The sequence below is a fragment of the Corvus kubaryi genome, unplaced genomic scaffold (genome assembly GCF_017639235.1).
Source record: "Corvus kubaryi isolate FWS band 111438036 unplaced genomic scaffold, C.kubaryi_AGA036_p1.0 split1-37296, whole genome shotgun sequence".
Taxonomy (NCBI): domain Eukaryota; kingdom Metazoa; phylum Chordata; class Aves; order Passeriformes; family Corvidae; genus Corvus; species Corvus kubaryi.
In genome coordinates this window covers 16,424,134-16,448,584 of record NW_024582075.1, presented here as the reverse complement: position 1 = coordinate 16,448,584, position 24,451 = coordinate 16,424,134, and the positions used below count along the sequence as shown (strand labels likewise).

At 34.9% G+C, this 24,451-nt stretch overlaps 1 protein-coding gene across 8 annotated transcripts in view; it reads left to right on the top strand.

Annotated features, from left to right (window-relative positions):
* The window catches only part of KDM4C (lysine demethylase 4C), a 290,549-nt gene that overhangs the window by 123,239 nt on the left and 142,859 nt on the right, over window positions 1-24,451 (top strand). For all 8 annotated transcript variants that reach the window (XR_006013641.1, XM_042013234.1, XM_042013232.1 and 5 more), the window contains exons 9-12: window positions 4,670-4,863; window positions 8,085-8,323; window positions 10,414-10,775; window positions 12,657-12,768. Coding sequence is in view for 7 of the 8 variants with exons in the window: in XM_042013234.1 (XP_041869168.1) it covers window positions 4,670-4,863; window positions 8,085-8,323; window positions 10,414-10,775; window positions 12,657-12,768 (907 nt within the window). In the remaining variant the exon portion in view is untranslated. The remainder of the gene's footprint in view (window positions 1-4,669; window positions 4,864-8,084; window positions 8,324-10,413; window positions 10,776-12,656; window positions 12,769-24,451) is intronic.

The following is a 24,451-nucleotide window of genomic DNA, read 5'->3' as shown; positions in this document are numbered from 1 at the left end:
AGTCATTATAATCAGTTAGGAAGGAGTATCACTGAAAAATAGCTTGATTAAATAATTTTAGGACATGCTTTGTGGATTGAGACTTACAGAATGTAAAGAAAGTTATCAGCCTTGTGCTTGCCTCATCCTGCTAATTTGTTGCTTTTGTAACTGTTTTGTAAAAATCCTTTCTCTCTTTACAAAGAAGAGAACTTTCCATGGTTTCCTGTGACTGGTAGCCTCCACATGATGTTCCACAGGTGTGTAGTTTACCTACATTGTGCAGTTGCAATGTGAATTAGGTGATGCTTTCTTTCTGAAATGATTATGTGATTATGTAAGTGAAGGAAAAAAAGATAGCCTAATGAAGTACTACTATTCTTCAAATTAAAACGCTGGAAGGCTTTAAACTAAAATAGGCTCCAGATATAATGAAAATCCCATTTTAGTTAACAAAATCCAATACTTAGTGCAAAATGTTCAAAATCCTTAGACATTTTAAGCTTTGTGTGTTAAATATTTTAACACACTAAGTAGTATAACAGCTTATGTTTTGGTGGAGAAGGTGCTTTTGTGAACAAAGACATCCGTTCTTATCTTACAAGGTACCAGAGGTATACTTCATTGAACTAAAATATAAAAATGCAGATCACAAAGACTTGACTCTGGACATACATTTCGATGCTTAAAACTGTAGCACTAAGAAATACTACTCCGGTACTACTAATCAAATAATAATAAACCATCTATTTGCTTTCTGTTGCAGCAAAATATGGTATACTCTACAGATGGAGTATTTTTATGTTAGTTTTAAAAATCCAGTAATTCATGTTATGAAAGAGCTTTTCATTGTTAATATTAAATATTAATGATGAAAGGCTAGAAAGACCCATAAGTCGTGCACTTGGCTCCTAATGAAATAAAATGTTTTATAATGACTGTTCTTAGGTACTTCAGGTATTTTAGAATGTGCTTAAGTTTGTGTCTAATACGTATAAGTCTAGAAGTTTGTTGTATATTCCTTATTATTTTCCTGAATCAGAGTCCAAAATGCAAAAAAAAAGAAATTATTTATTTTTTTTAAACTATAAAATATTTATTCTCTTTTCCATTCACAAACAGCATGTGTTTGAAAAAATTCTTTTGGCTGTGTTTGTTTCTCCTAGGTGATTTTCTCATATCACAAATATATCTCACATATATTTATACCAATTAGTTAAAGCTGCTAAAACTTTTTTGTTCCAATTCATTCTGTAAAGGTTTGCCCTTATTAATAAATTTTAGTTGAACTGCTTACCTTCAAGCTGTATATTTATGGCAGGATAAATAATAATCACAGTAGTGGTATCACTGATGATGTTAATAATAAGAATTTAATAGTAAGAATTTTCTTAAGTATTCTGCTTCTCATCCTAGCCTTTGATTGAAAAGTATCAAACTAATTCTATTGCATATAGAAAATGATTGTTTCCAGTACAAAGGCTGTGACGTTTATTGATGGCAACATCAGCTGCCTTTTACATGGTACTCCAACTGCTTTGATTTTGCATTTACTTTAAAAAATATCACAAGTTTTTAAAAAAAAAAAAAAAAATCGCTATGAGTACTTTAGTAGACAGGAACATGCCAGTTTTGTGTTGTCCTGAGAGCCTTCTTCAACGGCAGGACATTTAGTTTTATTTTAGACAGAACGTTTCCGTCACTTTTTCAAGTTGGGAGCAGTAAGCGACATAACTGCCAGCTACAAGCCAGTCAAAAGAGAAATGAATTAAAACCAGTAAAACCATCACCACCACCCCACCACCACCACCAAGAAGAATGAAAGATCCTCCAGATTATTTATCAGAGCAACAGTTTTTGTGTTTGTGGTGTTTTTTTTTTTTTTTCTTGAATCATTCAAGGAAATAGGAGTAGAAATTATTTTCAGAACATACCTGCTCATGTTGTCTGATATGATACTTCCAAGTATTTCTACCCTTCAGTGCCTAGAAGCCTGTCTTCTGTTTTTTCAGGCAGTGATAGTTTTGAGCATGATGTTACTCCATTACTTTTTACTCAAAAGTGTGTTTTAGAAGTTTTAAAACTTAAAAAAAATTTTACTCTATTTCTAATACCTGCCTGGGTTTGTTAATTCTTTTGCAGTAGTTCTATTAAAATGAAGTGTAAACTGATCAAAAATTACTGAAGACAGAAATTGTGTCCCATTTAGATGTGATATATTTTGTCTTTTAGTATCTTATTATCATTCCATCACAGAATACATTTTATTTCATGTATTTTCTTCCTTAATGCATCAATGCTTACTTAAGTAATTATTTTCTCTCAAGGCACTGGCAGTCTTGGTGTTTAACAGCAAAATTTTGTCTTTAACTATAATTTCTTATTGGTCTGTTGCAACAGGGCTTAAATGTGAAAACATTTTGTGCATTGAAGGGAGAGAAAAATCCACTGTTGCTTGTGTTTATGTTACAAATTTCAATTTTAAAATTTAAGAATATTACTGTGGACTTCTGTGCATGTTTCCAGTATACAGAAGTGTCTTCATTGCTTTTTTTTTACTGTTCTTTGTGATCAGTCAAGGATTCTCTGAATGAAACATACTATTTCAAATATGTTTGAGTTTTTTTCAGAGTGTATATATAAGTGTGTATATGCATATTGTTTGAAAAGGGAGCATTCAGACGTATTTTGGATAAAAACTATAATTAAAGGCAGCTGCATAAAATTACAATTTCTGTGTTGAATTTTTTTTCCTTCTTTCCATTCCATCCTCCATTAGATGGCAGTGTTGTGAGTGTGCAGCATATCAATGTTGACATATTGAAAGGAAAGCAAGCATTTTTAACACATCTCAGATGCTTTTTCATTATGTATCTTATGAATTTCAAGAGGAAGAAGGGTGAACTAGAAATGATAGATGGAAATAGTAGATAAAGAAATTTGCATTCACTTCACAGAAACCTAGCTAGTAGGAAAGTTGCATTCAGTCCTTTGTGTGTTTCAGCTTGTTTAAAAAAATGTAATAAAACTAGTTGTAGTAAACCATGAAGCCAGGCCATGCATTTACCAGGTTTTTCGAAATCTTCTTACCTGAAACAAAGTACTGTCTCAGTTCTGTGCTTTAGCGGAGTTATTTAGCTATAGCAAAGTTCTTCCGAAGTTTTTTAATGTAAGACTATGTTTTAGCCAATCAATTTGCTTTCAATTTGAAAAAAATTTGCTAAGGTTTTTGTGGCAAGGTTTTAGTAGTGTAGGGTTGCTTCAGGAGTTGCTAATGTCAGAACAGATCATGAGTCCACGTACTGGACAGAGCCAAATGCAACTGACTCCAAAATGAACCTACTGCTGCATGAAGCTGAGCCTGTCAGCGACTCTGGTGGCATTCATATGATAGTGAATTTGGAATGAATAAAAATCACTCTGCAGCAGCTGTGGGAGAAAGGAGTGAGGAATATGTGAAAGAAACATCCCTGCAGACAGCAGTCAGGAGTGAAGTAAAGCCTTAAAAAATGGGTGTGAGGGAAGGGTTTTAGTTTTTTTCACATTTCTCAGTCATAATCTCTTATTAATTGGCATTAAATTAATAGAATTTCCTCAAGAGAAGTCAAAGATGGTAATTCGTCAGTGATCTGCCTGTCCTTATCTCAACCCGTGACATTTTTCATCTTATTTTCTCCCCCTGTCTTGCTGAGGAAGGGAAATGGGAGAACAAGTTTATGGACACCTGGCAGTCAACCAGGGTTAACCCACTATGATAGTTTATCTGCTGTCGACATATTGATTTACTTAATATAGTCTCCTACTGTTAAGTATTTTTGAGTATTGAGCACAATGACTTTAGTCTAAAAATTGACTCAGCATCTACAGTATTTCAAGTGGAGGCTCCTTTGCATTTTCATGACTATTAAGATTCTATTCAAATACGTCTAAAATATTCCACTCAGATGCATAAGAAAAACAATGCAAAAATTCTTTAGGGAATTAAAATCAGGGGTTAGATTTAAGTTGATGAGGAAAGTACTACATGAGATTTTAGGGTCTGCACTGTACAGTGGATCGGATTACGTGGATATAGCACACCCTTCCAGACCTTAGACATAATACTCCCCTCTCTTGCTTCCTTTTTACTCTTTGTAGAAAAAAAATGGGCAAAACTATAACTTGATGTGGTACTTGTATGCATTTATGTTTTGAAGAGTTGGGTGCTGGGACTGTAAATGCCTGTAAAGACCTTTGGGTGAACAGGATACTATATGAGCTATTTTTATAAGTAAAATTGTGATGTCACTGCCTCTGAACAGTCTCTGGATGTGCAGTCTCAGGAGTCTGCAGTCTCTGGAGTGTGCAGTCTCTGGATTCAGCATGGCAGTTTGCTTAAAATTATCAAAACCAGCTAATAGAGTGGAAAGAAATGCTATAGTTTCTTTTTGGTTTTAACCCTTAGGAGTTAATGAAACAATGGAGTGTCCTTAAGTACTTTTGGGAATCCTATTGTGACACATTTGTTCAGATAGTGTTTTCTCTTGAGTAATCCTTTCCTCTTGAAAATTGAGGACAATGGAAAGAGGAAAATATTGATTAAAGTAGAATTGGATTTTACATGTGGAAATTTCTGTTCTGGACTTTTAAAACTGCAAACTGTGGCATATTCCAGTACTTATCACTTACAAATTCCTTTCTTGTCTTGCAGTGCACTTGTAGGAGAGACATGGTGTCAATATCCATGGATGTCTTTGTGAGGAAGTTTCAACCAGACAGATACCAGCTGTGGAAACAGGGCAAGGATTTATATACCATTGATCATACAAAACCAACTCCTGAGTCAACGCCTGAAGTAAAGATCTGGCTGCAGAGAAGAAGGAAAATACAGAACGTTCCCCAGAGGTATTTATGTTTCTTTACTGTCTATTTAATTGTCTTTAATAGGATGGCAATGCCTTTTTGTTTCCTTTTGGCCACTTCCTCTAATGTTGTCTTAGTTTTGGCTGCAACAGATTTTATTTTCTCATAGTAGCAGTGAGGGGGTGGGGCTTGGAGCTGCGTGGGTGTGCCTACTTTGTTCTCTATCACACACGGGTCACTGCCGGGGCACAGAAGTAAGGGATTCTCATTTCTGAGAAGGGAGGGAGTGTAATGTGTGCCAGGGCCTGGGGGGCCATAATGTCCTTTTGTTTTGGAAAGCCTCATGGCTCCGGGTTGGGTTGATTGGACTCAATGAGCATTTTGTGTGTAGTCACCTGCTTATATAAACTGTTGTTATTAGTATTGTTGCTGTTTCTGTTAATTTTCTTATTTCATTGCTGTTTTCAGTAAATTGCTATCTCAACCCATAATCTCTGTCTTCTCTCTCTCTCTGTGTCTCTGTCTTTCACTGGAGGGGCTGGAGGGAGAGGAATGGCTGCATGAATTTTAACTTCCAACTGGGCTTAAGCCATGTCACATGTTTTGTTTTAATTCACTTTTATTAGACGAAAATGTTTTTTCTGTTTTCTGTATTAAGATGGACTTGGACACAAGGCAGTCTTTTTTTTTAGAGTGATTGTGAAAAATTAATTTAACTTCTAAGTTGTGTGTAGCTAAAGTTAATGGTTATGGAGAACAACAAAATGGATTCAAGTGTTGCATTTAAAATCTTTCTTTAGTAAAAGTTATTCCAGTCAAATTTTCAAGGTGTGGATGCTTGCCATTGTTTCTAGTGATCACTGCAACCAAAAAAACAAGGGAGAAGACTCCTAAGAGCTGAGGTAAAGGTTAAACAGGAAAATCTTATCAAAAAGCTGTGACAGAATCCCTCCAGCTGTTTGAAGTCTCTAGTAACAGTCTTACCGCTCACTTCCTATTTAACTTTAAGGAGATGCCACTGCCTATTTGTTGTGCTCTTGCAGTGCTGCAGCCAAAACCTGTCTTTGTCTACACAGGTCAGTGGCAGATGATAACAAGGTCTAAGTCTCAGTTGGTGGTGCTCACACCACTAAGAAAATTAAGAGGATAAAGTTTCTCAGCTTGTCACTGAAACTGTAAAAGCTTTGACCTATTAAAGCAGTTCTGTAGCTATTTTCTTGAGATGCATTATGGTTTTTGTTTGCATTGCACAAACATTTTTTGTACGGTTGTGCTTTCCTGTCTTACTTAACAGGATCTTTATGGATTTTCTTCTTCATTATCTAAAAAAAGATCTACTTAATTTCTAGCCAGAGGTGGGCAGTTCTTTTGGTATCTACTTACTTGTGTAGTGCAGTTTTTTGAGTTTGAGATAATACTGATTTTTTTAACATCTTTTTCCTTCTTCAAATAATTTTATGGTGTAGTTGCTTTTAAAACTTGGTCTTAAACTAAACTTCCTCATTTTCTTTGTAAGTTAATGTATTTTTTGAGGAAAGGATAGGAAAGTCAACTTGTAAAGTAAAAGACCAACTGGCACTGTAGTGGAATATTGTTACTGAAAATAGAACACCGAGTTTGTTCTGGGTAAGGGTAGTTTGTGAGGTAGAATCACTTCTTGAAGACAACCAGTGAAGCAGCTGAACAGCCAGTTTATAAGTACATGTATAATACTAACCTGGACTCACAGAGAGAGTAATTCTGTTGTTTAACTAGGTGAATGCCATTTTTCCCTGTAGTGGGTTTCCCTGTATCTGTTGTACAGTGTAAATGCAAATTCCCACTTGTACCAGCAGTAATTCATTTTGTAGTACCCTTATGGGTAGCTGGTTCTGAGTAAAGCAAAAGATTTTCTAATAATCACATTGCAAGTTTTATTACAGGAACACATGGGCTGATTTATGCACTTTGCTAAGCTAATAAACACTATTCTAGTGATGTTTAAATCTTGAATTGGCTTTTGTTCAGGCATGGTAACAGTGTACATTGCAGAGGATAATATATTTATTCAGCTTCATTTCTAGTGTGATGTGTCAATTGAAATTATCATTTTGATTATGGGAATAATACAAGTTCCAGCAAAGTGAAAATAAAAATACCATCTATGGGAATCTTCATGAATATAGTGACAGGGAGAGCTTAACTCTGACATTGATGGCTGAAATACGTTGCTGCTAAATAACATCTAATGAGTGCATGTAAATAGTAATGATACTTTCTGTTATTTACTATGTGAACTGATGGTTGTCTCATACTTTGGCAAGTTTTCTGGAAATTACTATTTTATAAAGAGTGTGTTGAAAGATGTACATTTGTAGACACAGAATAAAATTTAGAGGGTAGCAAAATGTGTTTCTGGAGATGTGTAGAATCTAAGATGCAAGACCTTTGCAAAACTCACTTAAAACTTTGTAAAATTCACCTGTGATAGAAGTGCTTTTATCTCTAATGTAGTACGAGCTTTGAAACCTGCTGTATAATAACTTTAAAATCTCCTCTTGTGTCACATAGTTAATTTGAAACTGGAATAATTTCCTATTGTATTTATTCTGAGCACATAAATTATGAACCTATGTCTTATGGGTTTGCCATTTCTCCTGCCTTAAGCTTTCCCTTATACTTCTGAGGGTGCAAAAACTTACGCTGAATCTTTAATTTCAACTTTATTTTTTTTAACACAGAATAATTATATATATTGCTTGATATTGTAGCCTTTCAAAATATTTTGTGATCATAATTTTTACCTTTTTCAGATGCTTGTTGGTTGTGTTAAAACTCATTTGAAAACTTCCAAACAGATCAGCTTTTATGTGGTTATTCAGATTAGTGTTTAATTAGCATGAGGGTTTGGAAATACCCTGATTTTACTGCTACTGAAAGAGTTTCGTCTTCATTACTCTTGTAAAAGTAGTTCTTTTTTGGGTTCAAAATAATGATTTATTAAAAAGCCTGTTTGGGTGCTAGTTAAGAAATAGTTACTTAAAGACTGTTTTACTTTTAGAGTTTAACAAATTTGCTATAGAATGGTGATAAAAGATTAGAAGGTTAAATCCAATCAATTGTTAATCTATCACTTAATAAATTGTAGCACTATCTCAACACAAAAAGATGAAAAATTGTCAGTTTTTTACCACTTTAAGCAGGTGAAAGGGACATATATTGGTAGATGTTTTATCTTATCCAGGACAGACTTTCTACTCTGACAGCAATATCTCCTATAACAGCTTCCAGCACACCAGATCTCGATCTAAAAGGCTTAAAACTCCAGAGGACAAGAGAATATCTGCTATGGTAGCTGATGCAGAAATCATAGTGACTGAAGCAGCTACTGATGGCTTCAAGGTCAGTGAACAACCTGAAAAAAAAATGAGAGTGGTAAACACAGGAGTGCCTTCTGGGGAAGAAGAAAACAGTAGTAGAATGCATCTGGATCAACATTTATTGGATCATGTCAAGGTTGCAGGTGAGATAAGCACTTTCACATGTAAGTCGTAGCCTGTTTATACTCTAATGCCACAAATTAGTGGATGTTAAACTGAAGTATTTAGAGTACGAAAATACTTGCATAGAGAGTTATTTATGCAGAGAAGATTGATATTCAGTAAGAAAGAGAAAAGACCAAAGCTAATACTCTGAGTTGAGAGTAATACCACCAAACTCTTTTAATTAAGTGTTTTTTAAAGGAGCAAAAAGAATGAGGTTTTGTAAATTTTATTTCTTCAGTGGACTCATATGTGTTAAAGTAAAATGTTTTTGATATGGAAATAATGCAGAATGTGTTAACACTACTCAAACAGTACAGAATGTATATGCTTGCGAGTATGCTACATGTATTTACATGATGCAAATTAGGAGTGTTCTATACCTATATTTTTGTTCTATACACAAACATGCTCTATTTTGAGACACCAGATTTCATTTCCTCTGGAGCTGTCTGACAGTGCAAGTTATAAGTTCTTGTCAAGGCAAAGATTTTTTTCCTGCCACAACCATTTTTTGCTAATAGAGTTGGTCTATTCTGGACTTAATTTATTCTATTTCACATTCCATTGTAGTTCCAATATAGTTCCCCATTCCTGTTCATGAGGCAAAGTGCAATTTTAACTTCAAGTTTAGAAGCGGTGCCATTTTGTTCTACGTTCCTACTGAAAATTTACTTTCAAATTGCATATAGAAAGTATTTTCATTATTGTGAATATTAGTGGTTATGTTTAGGCTTATTTGGAGGTGATCACCACCATGATCGATTCACATAAAGATAACAAGATGCTGCAGTATGGAAGGTTAAAAATTCCTCTGCACGAGTTACCTGGTGCTCTATTAAAGCATTTCCAGGTCTGTTTTAATAATATATTTTTTTAAAGGTGCTATTGCTTTACATCTTCCCACAACTTTTGATAGAAGTTTTGAATGTTCATGACCACAGAGAAAGTAGTACTTAGTTATCACCCATTCTGTGTTTATTGTCAAGGGAAGGAAAAGTAGAGAAGAGTGGAGAGCTGCCCTCTCTCCTTTGTCCTCTTAAAGGGTGGTACCTGGACCTTTGTAGGAAAAAGGATGTTTTTAGATATGATAGAAGTTCCAGTACTCATGTTGAAGAAGGTAGTTTGTTTTGCATTGCCTCTGGCTAGTATGTCCATTATACTCAGCTGAGGCAGTGCTGTTTGTGCCCAGAGATTACATTTTAGTATTGTCTTTGTATTACTAAATCCATTATTCATTTTACATGAAAAGGAAAGTTTTCAGAAAAAACAAGTTCAAGTAATCTTTGTAAAGAAAGAATGGCAAGGGACTTAACATAAACTATTTTCTTTAATATCATGGAGGTGCTGCTGAATCAGAATTCACTGCAGTATGTGCTAGAGTTCTTCAGGAATATGTTTTTTTAGTGACCTCTCTAGCCCATTGTTCTGTCTTTCCAATGCATGCATCAGCAGAGGAAGAATTTTTGTAAAGTAAAATTCACACAATTTCACTCTTCAATATTGCTAGAATATATAATTATGCTAATTTTTAAAAAATAAAATTATGCTAATTGCTTTTCATTTTTAGACTGATGCTGTTGTTTTAAAAATATTCTTGGTATCTATTTGAAATATGTCTTTGTAATTATAAACCATTAATCTTTGTCTATTTTCATTTGTAAACAGGCATAATAGGTATAAAATGCAGGGTATCAGGTTTAATATACCAGCCTTTTATATTTTTTTCCATTGACTCAAAGTGCATATGGGCAATATGAGTAAAGACTAAGGAAACTACATGAATATTGATTATTTTGAATTAAATGAAGACCTGTTGTAATTCAAATGCAAAATACTGATTAAATGATCAAAACTATATTTTGTACTCCAGACTCAAACCATTTACATTTAATTTATTCGTTGATAAAACCTATGCTCCACATTTGTGCATGCCCTTCCACCAAATGCTTTTCTGTATGATTTCTAAAAGAGGAACCATGCTTTGAATTTGAATAATTTAGATTGCTGTGAAATTCAATATAGTAATGTAAAGTGGGATTTATTAACAAATCATGTTCTTGATTTATAGGCAACATCCCTTCAGACTCAATTTTGAGTCCTGTTCCTGTACTAGAGAAAACAAAAATGGGAGATGAGGACAAGATAGATTCCAGTCATTCTTCCTTTACATTTGAAGATTCTGTGGCCAGCAACCCTGCTTTTGATAGCTGCAGAAAAGAAGAGAATTTGAAACCTCAGAATCAATGTGTTTCATCCATACCATACCATAAAGCAGAGGGACAAACTTCTGAAGCAGAAAATCTAGATAGAGATGAAAGTGTCTCCACAGAGGGTGATACCAGCAATGTGGAAAGTTCTGGAAGTGGTTTGGAACATGGAGAAGGACCCATTGTAAAAAAGGATGAAGAAGACAGCATGGAAACATCTTGTGTATGTGTAGCAAATTACATCATAATAGTAATATATTCTTGATTTAATGAAATATGAATGAGCGTTTTTCTAATGAGACCTGATATCCATATTAAAGCCTTTAAGAATATGCATGCTTTTAATCAGATGATAATTTGAACATGTTTTGAAGTGTTCCGACAAGAGTGGCAATTTTGATCCGAAGGCAGACTGGTTTTGGAGTTAGCTTATTGACATATTTTTCCTTTTAATTTTATATGTCTAGTAATTTCACTTTATATTTGTGAATCTGAAGTGTCAGCAACTGTTCTCAAAGCTATTCCCACATTCGCTTCTTGTCAAAATGAGCAGGGCTGTGAGCTTCACCTACGTGCTATTGGATTTTGGAAATGAACTAAAATATGGAAAGGAAACACTTGAAGGAAAAGATCCCAATATTGAAAGATATATATATTTTCAATTTTTAAATAGTAGGTTTTAATAATGTTTTCTCTTTGGGCCACCTACAAACATATGGCCTTTTCTTTACTCTTCCTATTCTGCTGTGATGCGTGGTCAGCTTTGACTTTGGGATGCAAAATGAAAAATTAAGCTGTGGTGGTTGTCACAGTAGTCTTCTGAGTGGTGAGTTAAATCTCAGTTTGGCAGAGAGAAAGCAGGAAATCTACTGCCAAGTTGCCAGACTTCATGGGGAATATATTTTAGAAGCCAAACTAAAAGTCATGCTGACCCCTTCCACATACATGAGCTGTGCTCTAATGATTTTTTTCAGTGTTGTGAGTTTTAATAATCTTGGCTCCAGCCTTTCCACTGTAATAAGGAGCAGTACAAACATCTCAGTGTTTTAATTAACATGTATTAGAGATTATATTTATCTCTTCCTGTGCCTTTCATCCATTTATATATTAGGTTTCAGATTTTCTGCAGTATTATTACAGACTCTTTCTTTCCCTTTTAAGTGAAGAAATGTACTGTACAAATGCAATTTAAAAAACCTGACAGTTCCCTTTTTACTTAATTGCTAACCTGTCCTGTGCATTAATCACGTCTTCTGTCCTCTGCTTATCATGGTAAATACAATGTTTTGTAATTCACTTCAAGGGGCATGTGTATAACTTGCTAGGTTGGATTCAGGGTCTTGAGGCACAGAGTGCTGTGGTCCATAAGAATTGTGTGAAACTCAATCCTTCCCACACCTCTACCACTGTCCTTGCCCTTCCTCTGGTCCTGAACCTCCAGACACCATCAGTAGCTTGTTTACATTGGGATTCTCCCAGTGGTGCTTCAAGACTTAGAAGTGTTGGCCTTAGTTCTTGAAGCTTGAATAACTTTAAGCTGAGTGTACATAGGGGTGTTTGAGGCAGGAAAGAATTTCTTCATATACTAAATCAACATGTTAATCTTATATCAAGACTCTTGGTTTCTTATCTGAACTCCAGATCTTTCTTTATTCCTGAGGAATTTTGGAGTCTTTCACAAATTAAGCCAGTGGGTTTCTGCTTCATTTTTCTAGCCACAGTTAGTGGCTGTTTCGTACTTCAGGTCTGCAGAATTCTTTGGGCTGTTCTTCCTCTCAAACATCACTTCAGCGAAACAGGATTTATGCTCCATAAGTTGGGAAGGGCTGTGGTAACTACACCTGAAATGATCTGTGTATGACAAGGATTTCACTTTTTAAATTAAAATATATGTTCTTAATTAGAGACGAGTGTTGTATTGGTACACTAAAGGTCCTTCAAGTATACTGTGGTAGTATTTACAGACTTGACATCTGTGCTTGTTTACAGAAGAATAAGTACAGTTTATTAAGAATAAACTGTATAGAAGAATAATACAGTTTTTATTTGTTGTAATTAATTATACAGAATTACATACTAAATTAGTTGTGTTTTTTCCTTTCAGTCAGAGGAAGTTGAAAGAAAGAAAATATCTAAGAGTTGGCGTCATCCACTACATAAACCCCCAGCTAGATCTCCAATGACTTTGGTTAAACAGCAAGCAATTAGTGATGAAGGTGAGTGGACTATTTAATACATTCTTCTGATGATAATTTTATGGTTTTATGAGACCATATATATAGGCATTTAGAGAGTCACTGCCTTGTGCAGACAGGCTAGAAAAATCGAAGATATGTACCCAACACAGGGATTTCCTTCTCTGAAGTAAATATAAAAAGTAAATCTGCTTTACCCAGAAATCACATATACAGCCACCCAAAGTTCGTGAATAAAGATACTTTATTCTATTAAATGTGACTTGTGAAGCTTATGGAAACGTGCATCAAAAGTATAGATCAAAGTGGAATACAAACTCATTCCTTTTTCATATCACTGTACCATTTTTGTTCTGTAAAGCACAAGCTTTTCTGGTGCTGTTTTCCAGAATCTCCTCAGTTAGCAGAACTGGAGATTAGTTCTCACACTCCCTTAGACAGTTTGATATTCTGGAGCTGATGCCATTTCTGTGACTACGAGTCTGATTCCAACATCGTTGCATATTTCACAGTTTACCTGCAATTTTTACCTGAATTTTTTTCCCTCTCAGTTACTTCTCATTAACAGTAGCTGTTTCTTACAGCTGCAGATAAATTTTCTTGACTTCAGAGAGCATGCCTGTTAATTGATTTTTCTTCTGGTAACTAAGCAATATTAAACTTTCAGTTGGCAAGTTAGGCATTGTTGAACTGACTGCTGTAAGTTCAATTGACCTCTCATCAATACCTCTCCCTCCTTGGTAATTGATTTGTGTCTTCTGTCTCAATAGTTTTGGAAAACTATACTCTCTCTTTTAGTTTTGATCTGGGCCACAGCTTTGCCAGGCATGATACTTCAATTAGCTGTTAAGCATCTTTCTGAAAATTAAAGACATCTTAGACCCATGATCTGTATCATATATGAGAATGTTTGGATACCTTGAGGGCTAGACAGAAAATGTTATGGTAATTTACAGGATGATATTAAGTTTAATCTAGTAATTAAAGATTTAATATGTGGCAGGTTGCAGTAAAAATGCTCTTTTTTAAATTAGAGATTATATTCCTTTTGCCTACTGATGCTTTTTCAACATTATGGTTGAAACATATTGTGAATTTCCTATTTAAACATGGATTGTGTATGATATAATCTGGCTAGATGATGATATGATGACAGTTTTGAGTCACAGATTTTTCTAATACCAAGATATTTTCCGTCTCTTCCAGTAGTTTGCCAGCTTCCTGGTGTATTAATTTTATGTGAAAGTAGCAACATCCAGACAAGAAGTCGTATACCTTAAAGTCTTTCCTCTTTGCGTGATGATTGTCCTCCTGATACATAAGGATGTATTTTTGTTAGGAAAGTAAGAGCTGTCTTAGAATCAGTAGCCATTAAGAACATGTCTGCTTACTGATAGAAGGAAGTAATTAAGAGTTTTACTGGACATGACAGTTACTGCTATTTCCTAATTGGAACTGGAATTATTATTATTTTCATGCATCTGTTTCTCGTTGTAATCTAATTTATCAGTTGTTTTTTGTAAGAGCACCAGAAGAGAAACAGTAGCGTTTGGGTGAGCAGAATGTTTATATCCAAGACAAATATTGAAGAACTGCTGAAGGAGGCTGGCAAACTGTAGCCTTAAGTTGCCTGACACATGCTGGCATGTGGGTTAGAGAAGTGTGGCTAGATGATTTTCTGATTTCGTTCAAGATTGTGTCAGATACCAGGGAAGTAATCAACATCAATGTGCTGACATCTATGTTTGTCTTTATGAAGGTGCTTCATCCATATTCTGGAGTTAGTAGAAATGTAATTCAGCATTCATACTTACTCAGTTCTTGTTCTCTCTGTTTTTGAGCAAAAATGATGCTAGCTGAGACTATGGTAGTATAGTCTCTTGGTACAGTAATTTCTGAGTTAATCTATTCTTTTACAAGGGGGATTTATGTATTGTACATTAGTTTATATTTTAATTTTTCTGGGTCCAGTAAAATAATAACTGCAAACAAAATGAAGGAAGAGGATGCAGGCTAGTGCTCTTGTGAAAAGTTAAGAAATTGAGGCTTTCTATTTCATCTGCAACTTGTATCACTTTCCACAAGTTGGATAGTCTGTAGCCATTTCTAATACAGATAATATATAATCAGATTAATGTATTTGAAGTTTTTCAGATACTAGGGTTCTATTAAGAAGTTCCTGTGAATAGACGTGATCAGAGGCTGTTAATGATGTGTAGGCAGGATTCTTTGACACTGTCTGCCGTTTCAGAATCGTAATTTTGGAAATAGAATACTATGGTATTGAACAGCATGCTTAAATCTTAGCAGAGACTTTCTGAATTCACTTTTAATACAGAGTTTTTTGTCAGAAATTTATTTTTTTTTCACAGGATCACTTGGACATTTTGAGTTTTGTGCTTTCTTTTTATCACTGTATATGCTTATATGTGTGTGTATTTCTTTATGAAAAATAATTGGGTTAATTGTTTATTTGTTGTCTATTGGTGTTACTTTTTTTCACTCTCCCTGAAGCCTTTCCCTGTGTATGTCTGACTTCTCATGGAATTAATGCCTTAAAGACATACACTGAGAAATACTAGGGACTGGGGAATCAATCCTAGGAATTGTAACTCAAGCTGCCAGTTCAAGAAAATAAGTGCAGGAGTACAGTCTGGGCTGTATGTCACACTCAACATACTAACAATTTTTACGTAATGAACCTTGGTCTTATACTCAATGCAGTATATTAACTTGTGGTAATACTATTCTGTTGTATTTAATACAGTTGTATTTCTGCTCACTTAAGCAATAAAAAAGCAAATTCAGCAGAAGGAGCAAGCATACTAACTTTGCATGCACATTGATTGCTTCCAGAGATTTCTTTCCAGCACTATTTGGTCATGCAACATTAGAAACTGTTTTTAGAGTCAAGTTGACCAAAATTTCCTGTTGCCCTCAATGATGTAATTATAGCATACAGACTAAATTCAGTATGGGGCTCTTTGTATATGTTTTTTAGCATTTTAAGTATGATTCTGAATTTCAAAGTAACTTTGCTTTCATTAGTTTGTAAGATAAGGAAACAGAAAGAGAGAACTTTTGTGAATGGTAACAGTGGCTTCTGCTATGACATAGTATGAAGCCTTGGTTTTTACATTCACTGTGAGCATTCTGTGAGATGTGCTTGATTTGGTATTAGAAGTCAAACCATTTAAGTCTTGTTCAGTAACATCATAAATGGGCTAAGCCTGCTTAAATAGGGGAAAATTACACTTGTAGATGCAGTTACTATTCTATTGTTTCAGAGCTTAAAATGGGAGATTTTGCTTGAAGATTTTCACTTACTTCAGAAAGAAATGTTAACTTTTTTTTCCCTTGTGTTGCATGGGAGATAGGTAAGAATTTGGTAACCAAGTGATGTTTTATTAATATCTTTATTTATATAAATGTTTATATTTACCATGTTAGTATTACAATTTCCAATATTGCTTTCCCTCTCATCCTGTTTTGTTGAATGAAGTTTTACTTTTTAAAAATACTTTGCCTTTGTGAGTGCGGGTTAATCAAGTACATAATTTACTTTTTTCATATATCACCATCACTTAGCACTGAAGAGTCCAGCACTCTATACCATTTGCAACAGTATCAGTGTGCTAGAAAAATCTGTTTTCTGTCCTTTTCTCTGGTACCTAAATTACTTCTGTTTTGTTTAAATTCAATTTTTAAGGTACGATTGCCGTAATTACAATAAAGTTCTGACGCTTATGAAGCATGTGGTGTTCTGAACACCCCAAGAAACCTTTTATAAAAATGCGGTATAATCTTTAGTCAGTATTTACGAAAGGGATGTGTTGAAAGGTCAAATAAAAGCTTTTCCTGAATTTCCAGTACTCTTGTCAACCTTGTGGGCCAGCAGCTGATCTCCAGAACTGGCAAGAACTGACAGCTTTGATTATTACCACTGACAGCTCTTGTCCCCTGACATCTTTCATGAGTAGCAGTTATCTGCCTTTTAGTGGACACTTACAAGATCTAAGACTAGCCACTATTTTGATCAAGAGTGGAATACAAACCAGTTCTAACATTTATCCTCATTTGCTGGACAGTGGTACATGTGGTGACCATTGAAGAGTCATGGTTCTCAAGGTGAACCTTGCAGCTCTAATTGTGCAGCTTTCCTAGCTTTAAAATATGGTATTTTACCTCATCAAGGACTGGATAGAATTGCAGTCTTGTATAGAAAGGCATGTATAATTTCTCATTATCAGGCGTGCCAAAATGAAAATGGATTTCTTGCTGGATTAGTGCAGCCTCTCAGTAGCCTTGTCAAGGGTAGTTGCGGAGTTGGTAGGCAAACTAGATGTGACGTTTACCAAGGAGACAGATACCCATTCTGTAGGGTGATCTTTTGGAGCTGAGTTTCTGTTTCTGTAGTTATGGTCCAAAGAGAAACACCAAAAGCATATGACAATATGATCCATAATAAAGGATTAATTCATTGAAGTATTGGTGCAGAGTATTGCCTAGTAAGTTATTCTAGAAATAACTTTCATTTTTCAAATTAAAAAACCCCTAGCCCATAGAATTATCATTGCCTTTGTCAAAATATGAAGCTGATTCGTAAACTATTAGTATTGAAAGTGACTTAATTTTAATACCAAAGGGATTAAAGGGTTTTTGCTAACTGTCTTTTCATGGCTGAGAAGTGTATATCATAAGTATTTTTTAATGTACAAAAAAATTAGACTTAAGAAATTGATTCTTGAAGGAGTTTAGATGCAACTGTTGTCTAGTGTATCAAGTGTTTAGGGGATTTTTGTTCTAGTGATCTGCAGGAACTGTAGCTTGAAGATATAAAATTATAATTCTCATTTGGGCATTGATTTGTCATGAATTTGGATCCGTGAGTCTTCTGTTTTGCATCTTCTGTACTTAACTTATGACTTATATACTTAACTTATGAAGAGGCCTTGGTTCAGTGAAGAACTTCTGGACAATCTTAACTGAATACATTCAAGTAACCTTGTTCCTGAAATTTCACTTGTGTTTTATCCAGAGGAACTTGTGCTGGAATAGTATATTGGCATAGGTTAGATTTGTGCTGCCTGAGAGATACAAAATAACATTAACATATGTTTTCCTCACTTGGTTCTGTTTTTTCTCTTTAGTGTAGCATAAAACAGGAGTATGTTGGTGATTCTGCTTTGTAATACTTCTGAAACACTCTAACAGCATAATAATTGAGTATTTATTTGACTGTATAGTATTTGGCAGTATGGTCAATGATGATGCATTTTAATTTCCATAATAAGGAAGTACCACCAAGTAATCCTGTTGCATCTGAGAGACTCGTTTTATTAGTAGGCAAGACATGCCTGATAATTGGGGGAAAGCTTTCTGTGTTTTTCCAGTTCTGCAGAGATGCATACCCTGGAAGAGTATGGTGTTTCATTGGTAAATCAGTAAGCATGTATATGGATGGCAATATCGGTTCCTAAAAATTCCAATGTAATTTTAGTTATTGATCAAGTTTTTTTGTGGTAAGTACACTGGCCACAAGCAAATTATATTAGAATGCAAAATATGAATTTTGTTCATAAAAACTGTGAAAAGTTGCATGCAGAAAGGGAATGGAGAAAGCAGCTGCTAATAAGTGCTATGAATTAAAGCTTTTCAATAGAGCAGATATCTGCTAATCTTCATCTTGTAGTCTGGGCTTGTAATGGTTTTATACTGACAACTGTTTTTTGTTGATAGGGTGTGCAGTAGATTCCAGCAGATCTTCTTTTGTTTCTGTTTTGATTTTGCTGAGAACAGATTTATAAATACAGGGGCTGTTCTTTAAATTTACACAGTGCAAAGACAGGTGAAATTACTGGCATTGCTTTAAAATATACAATATATAAAAATATCTATACAGTAATGGAAATCATAATACCAATATGCTGTAAATATTTCATGTTGGCAGTTCACACAGATATAAGAACATCTCACTTTCTGTGCCTCCTGTCCACATTTTAAAAAAGTTGCCTGACTAGTGGGTCACCTTTGAGTTTTGTTTTTGGGCATGGTAAATAGCTGTATTTCTGGAGACATTAGATGGTTCATAGACTTTAGCATCAGTAAGAATGTGTTGTTTGTGCTTCAGCTTAGGTTTGACAATTTTAATCTTAACAGTTATATTCTTCATTCCATATGCACAAAAAAGTTGTGCATATGGAATGCAGCTATTTAGGGAATTCTGTGAATGAAAAATTGATTTTTATTCCTTGTAATTATTGGGTGCCTTTATGATCTAGTGTTTCACGTAGGGAAGTCTTTTGTTGCAGGAATTAGTAAGCAAACAAAAATGGTAATTTTCAAAAATAGCAATGCTATAGTTCTGTAAAACTAGTTTTACAGGTCATTTAAATGTAAACTGAATTTCTATGCTATGAGTCCTCAGAGCTTTCTCTAAGTTAGTTTATCAGAATCATAGCAATGTAAATCAAATATATTTTAGTTGCTTTGCAATGTGTTAGAGAGAAAGATTGGGGTCCAGTACAGCCTGAGAGGGTCATTTTACATATTCCACATATTGAAAATGCATTACAATAGAAATTTTACTTAGTTTAAGTTAATGCTATTTAACTGTTTCTTTTACTTGTTCTAATATACTGTGTTAATTTCTCCTCTTCTAACTTATGTGCTACTGCTCACAAGTAAATACTGAGCAACCTTTGAAGCCCTGCTTTTCTCTCCTTTCTTCAACTTCTTAGAACCTTTCAGTTTTTCTTATTCATCCAAAGTATCAGTGGAATCAGTGCTTTGTCCTGCTGTCCATGAAAAATCGTGGTTAGGGTTTTCCCATCCCTCCTTTTCAAAGTTATTGGTAAGATTTTTCCAGCCTTTGCTAGTATTTATACTAATTTTATCTACTGTTTTAAACAGTAGTGGTCCTGTCTGCAGCCAGTCTTAATTACGAGATTTTCCTTACTAAGTTCTTATTTGTGACTGTTTTTGCCAAAGTAATCCTTACTGTCTTAGTGGGTACTACTCACCCTCAGGAAAAGCCTGCTGGCTAAGCCAGTTAATGTAGGAGTACAGTACACTCTGACCAGGTTCTTTTAGATATTCTATGTGTGGATGGTTTAGTGAATAATACAGAATTTTCTTATTTGAATATACTTGAAGTCACATGGGATTTTGATTTAGCAGAGTGATACAGCAATGCACTTAAATCACAGTGAAGATACAACTTATGTTTAGCAAGGTTTTGAATTGTTATATACAGTTCAGTCACAATACAAGTACAAATTACATTGAGCAAAGTGTAGCAATCACAATACACAGTTCAGTCACAATACAAATGTGAATTTCATTATGGAGCTCTAATAGTATACTGAAGGAAAATCAGAGTATCCCAGTATCACATCTTTCAAAGCTGTCAAATTGTCTTTTAAGAATGTTTTCTTGTATGCTGAATTTTTCAGACTTTTCAAAACATTTTGAGATCTGCTACAACTGATGTCTAATACTTTTTTGATATTTAACTTTTTTTTATTAAAGCACCACATTAGTTCTTTTTGGGAGCTAAACCTTATTTGATCCAGGAGCTCTTCAGCTTAACCTCTAGAACTCTGATTCAATATGGTTATCTTTGCATGCAATTTTTATGAGAACCGAAGTATTTATAGCTAATTTGGCAATTAGACTCTCTAACCAAAAAGTCATACATACTTCACTGTACTTTTACTCTATGGTCCCATACAAGAAATGAAGTTTCTTGAACAGTAGAATAAATAAAAAAGTTTTTATTTTCATATTTTGCTATGAAATCTATGTTTTCATTACTGAAAAAAAAAAAAAAGAAAATGTCTGAAACTGAGTTTGCTGATACACTGCTGGAACAGTAAAGTTTTCAAATACAAGTCTTTTTCCCGACTATCTTTTTTAATTTTTTTTTTTTTTTAAATTTGTATTATTATTATTTCTTCCAGGACATTTGAAACTGTAGATAATGCCTCCCAGGGCTGAGATTATGCTCAACTACCTGAAAAATAACAGATGCTTCTGTGCTCTTCATAGTGGAGAATGCTGCTGTACGAAGCCAGGAAACATCAGTGGAACATAACCCCAAGCAGCAAAATCATTGTTGAGATTGGCAAAAGCAAATTGTACTGTATTAGTGTCTATGGCTTTTCACATCTGCTGAGTTAAATCAGCAAATGCTGGCAACAGCCCATTCTGCAAATGGCCCAAATGTTTTCTGCCTGATAATTTGAGTTTAACTTAGTAAGCAAAAACCATTCAGAGCATTAGCATTGTATGTTGGAGCAAGTTTCCCCACAAACTGTTAAACCAGTAACATTAGTGAAAACAATTCATTCATTCACTTACTCACTTGGAAAGCAGCATAGTGACTGTTTAGAAGTACTTTGCTGTGGAAGGAGTTTCCTTTGTATCAAAACAGGTTCTGGGCTATAATTTTCTTTTTGTCTACACTGTTTGTTTTAATGAATTGTTTCACTTTTCTTAACTATGTGAAGGGGTACAGATGCATATAAATAATCACATTCCTGACAACTGGTATTTCTGAAATTATGTTACAGATATTAATTGATCCTATATAAATACTCTTTTCAGGTATGAATATGATAGCAGGAACTATTATTAAGTTTAGCATTGCTAATCACCTTATACTATCAATAATACTATGGCTGAATTATATGTGTTGTGATTTAAGCCCAGCTGGCATCTAAGCACCACGTAGCTGCTCACTCACTCCCCCACCAACTGGATGGGGGAGAGAATTGGAATATTCTTGTACCACTCACTGTCAGGGTGGCACAAGAAGCAGGAAAGCCTTGATGCTGTACAAGCACTGTTCAGCAATAACAAAAGCATCTCTATACTATCAATACCATTTTCAGTACAAATCCAAAACACAGCTCCAGAGTAGCTACCATGAAGAAAATTAGTTCTGCTCCAGCCAAAACCAGCACAGTATGATACAGTAAGATTTATCTCAACTGTTATGCATTTATTTAAAGTCGTAATTGTATCATCAATTGTTTCTGCTTTTCTGTAGGAAAAAAGAGCACTTGGTCTAACCCCTTAGGAAATGAAGTGTTCAACCTAATTATGAATTGTATCTGGTAAAGTAATATTACAAAAAAAGCATTATATTTGCAGTGAAGTAAAAATGACCAGGTGGTTTAGGGGGATTCAAGATCTGTGACCACTGTTACTGGTGACAGTAAGATGTTTTTACATACTTAGAAATAGGTTGCATTACATCATCCAGTTAATATAGTTTTTGACAGATATTAATCCATTTTACGCTTCAGCATGAATGTGTGATATATTTACAGCCAGAAACATAACAGAAGTTACAAGAAACGGACTTCATTCATATAAGAGTGTTTAAAAACCATGTGCATACTAACAGACTTGCAAAATAAGCTTTCCTTGATATTTGTGTGTCTATGTGTTATGCATAAGCATAACACATAGTGAACATAATGAACAGTGCTGTTAATTGAGGTGCAAATATATATTGAATTTCCCTGTCGTGGCTAGCAGGTTCAAATCCTGTATTTTTCTTTTATTCTCTCTGACAGCGGGATGTATTTTGTACTCTAGTTGAGTTGGAGTTTGTATACAAAAGAATACCAAGAATGCTTTATTCACTTCTGCCTTGATTACCTCTTAATTTGAAATGTATATTTCATGCTGAGAAGCTGGAAAAAAAAAAAAGCACATCAGAGTTCACACCAAGGAATTCTGTTGTGCACCTGTGCAGAGTCCTGTTCATGCACTTACTGTCAGCAAATTGTGAGGAAATGTAAGTGACTTGATCTGAGTTACAGCAGTCATAGAAGTCAAGGTAGATTCCCTAGCTCCATTTCATGTGCTGTGTAAAGAAAATGCCCCCAATAGGCATACATTATGTTTCATATCACTGCATTGGCTGACCTGAATCTTTTGAATTGCCTGTCTTGGGCCGTTGGTAGCTGCTCTTTGAGCAAGGCCAAGTTATCACAATGAAGGTTTGATTGCATAATGGTGCATATCGTAGAGTGTTTTTGGTTGACAGCATTGCATAAGTGACTATTCATCAAAACTTGCTCTACCAGAACTGAGAGCATTCTTATGCTCTTTCATAACAATGCCAGTATGTAAGATTATGAATGAAACATCATGTTCATAGCTCTTCTTGAAACATTGCATACTGGTCTTATAAAGTAGATGTTTGGGTTTTTTTGTGGGGGCAGTGTATCTATCTCTCACTGTAGGAACAGATGCTTCTACCATTGTTTTTGCAGGTTTTGAGTACTTGCAGTTGGCACTGATAACACAGTTGAAGTAAAAAGTATGCCTGCTTATGACAGTGGAGTTTCTGAGATCTTCCAGTCAGTATGACCACTGCAAATTGTTCTCTGTTCTTATTCTGAGAATCCTCAGTTAAGGTGGATTTTGAATGGAGCCAGCTGGAGGCTGCAGTTGTTTTGTGTCCTTCTAATGATACCTCTGATCAGAAAAACACTGAGCTCATGAGGCCCCTGAATGTCTAGCCTGAAACCGCATGCTTCAGGCATGAGTTAGGAGAGTAAATTTATTTTAGCCTGAGCCACTGATTGCTCTTCAGCTAAACAGTAAGTAATGAAAGGACTAATTAAAGAAAATAAGAGTGAGAAGCACTGGATAAACAGAAAAAAAAGTATCTAAAAGTCCCTCAAGTTTTCCAAGGTGTTTTGGACATAAATAGGGCATTGGTATCATCAAATGAACAAGGGAAGAAAGGCTATAAACTGTGCCAAGACAGCAGTGTTGGTTACATCAAGTAATTACATACTCTGTGCTTTCTCTCAAACAGTTGGAGAGCTGGTTTGTTTTATTAATTTCCTTGCCTCTTTTGGTTAAGTAGATTCTCAGTTTTTATATACGGTACGTAACTTCTCTGACTATGTGGAAACCAGGTACCTCCACTTGTACTACCAGAGAAGCTTATATAGAAATTCTTCCTCTCACTGATATTGGTGCACACACACACACACACACACGCACAAATAAAGCACACAGAGTAAAACTGCCCAAGTTCTACTGATGTAGAATATTTACACAGACGATTGCATGTTGTCCCTGGTGGGAAGTTGTTTAAGGCAGCATTGTTGTCATGTTTTGTAATGGGATTGTGTCGTCTGTAACTCTTTTTTTTAAAAACCAATTTCTTTTGACGTTTGATTATTTCAGTGTGGCTGTGTGAATGTTAATTATGAGGAGATTAACTAATATTTCTGAAGCTCTTGAAAGATGATAATTTGGGCTCAAGGTTGCCTAGGAAATTCCTGAGGAGAACTGAAATTCACTAGCCTTACAGTAGTGATAACAGAATATCAGGCAAAGCTTGTAATCCTTAGGGACATCTGCTCTGTTTACTCTTAATTTTGTAACCTGTTAATGAACCATTCCTTTAAGTACTGGATTAGGCAGCCTCCCTCTGAAAGGAGGACGGATATTTTTCCTTTCTTGTTATGGTGGAGAAGAGTGAGAGGTTGCATGGTGTAATATACTAGAGGATCATATTAGAGAGCTTGTGCAGTTCATGCAGAGACAGAAGACTGCAGTAAGGATCATGGAGAAGAAAGTCACACCTCAAAGGACATAGAAGGACATAGAATTCAGAATTACAGACATTAGAGATCAGAGGCAAATAAATGAGGAGTGTTTGCTTCTAGTC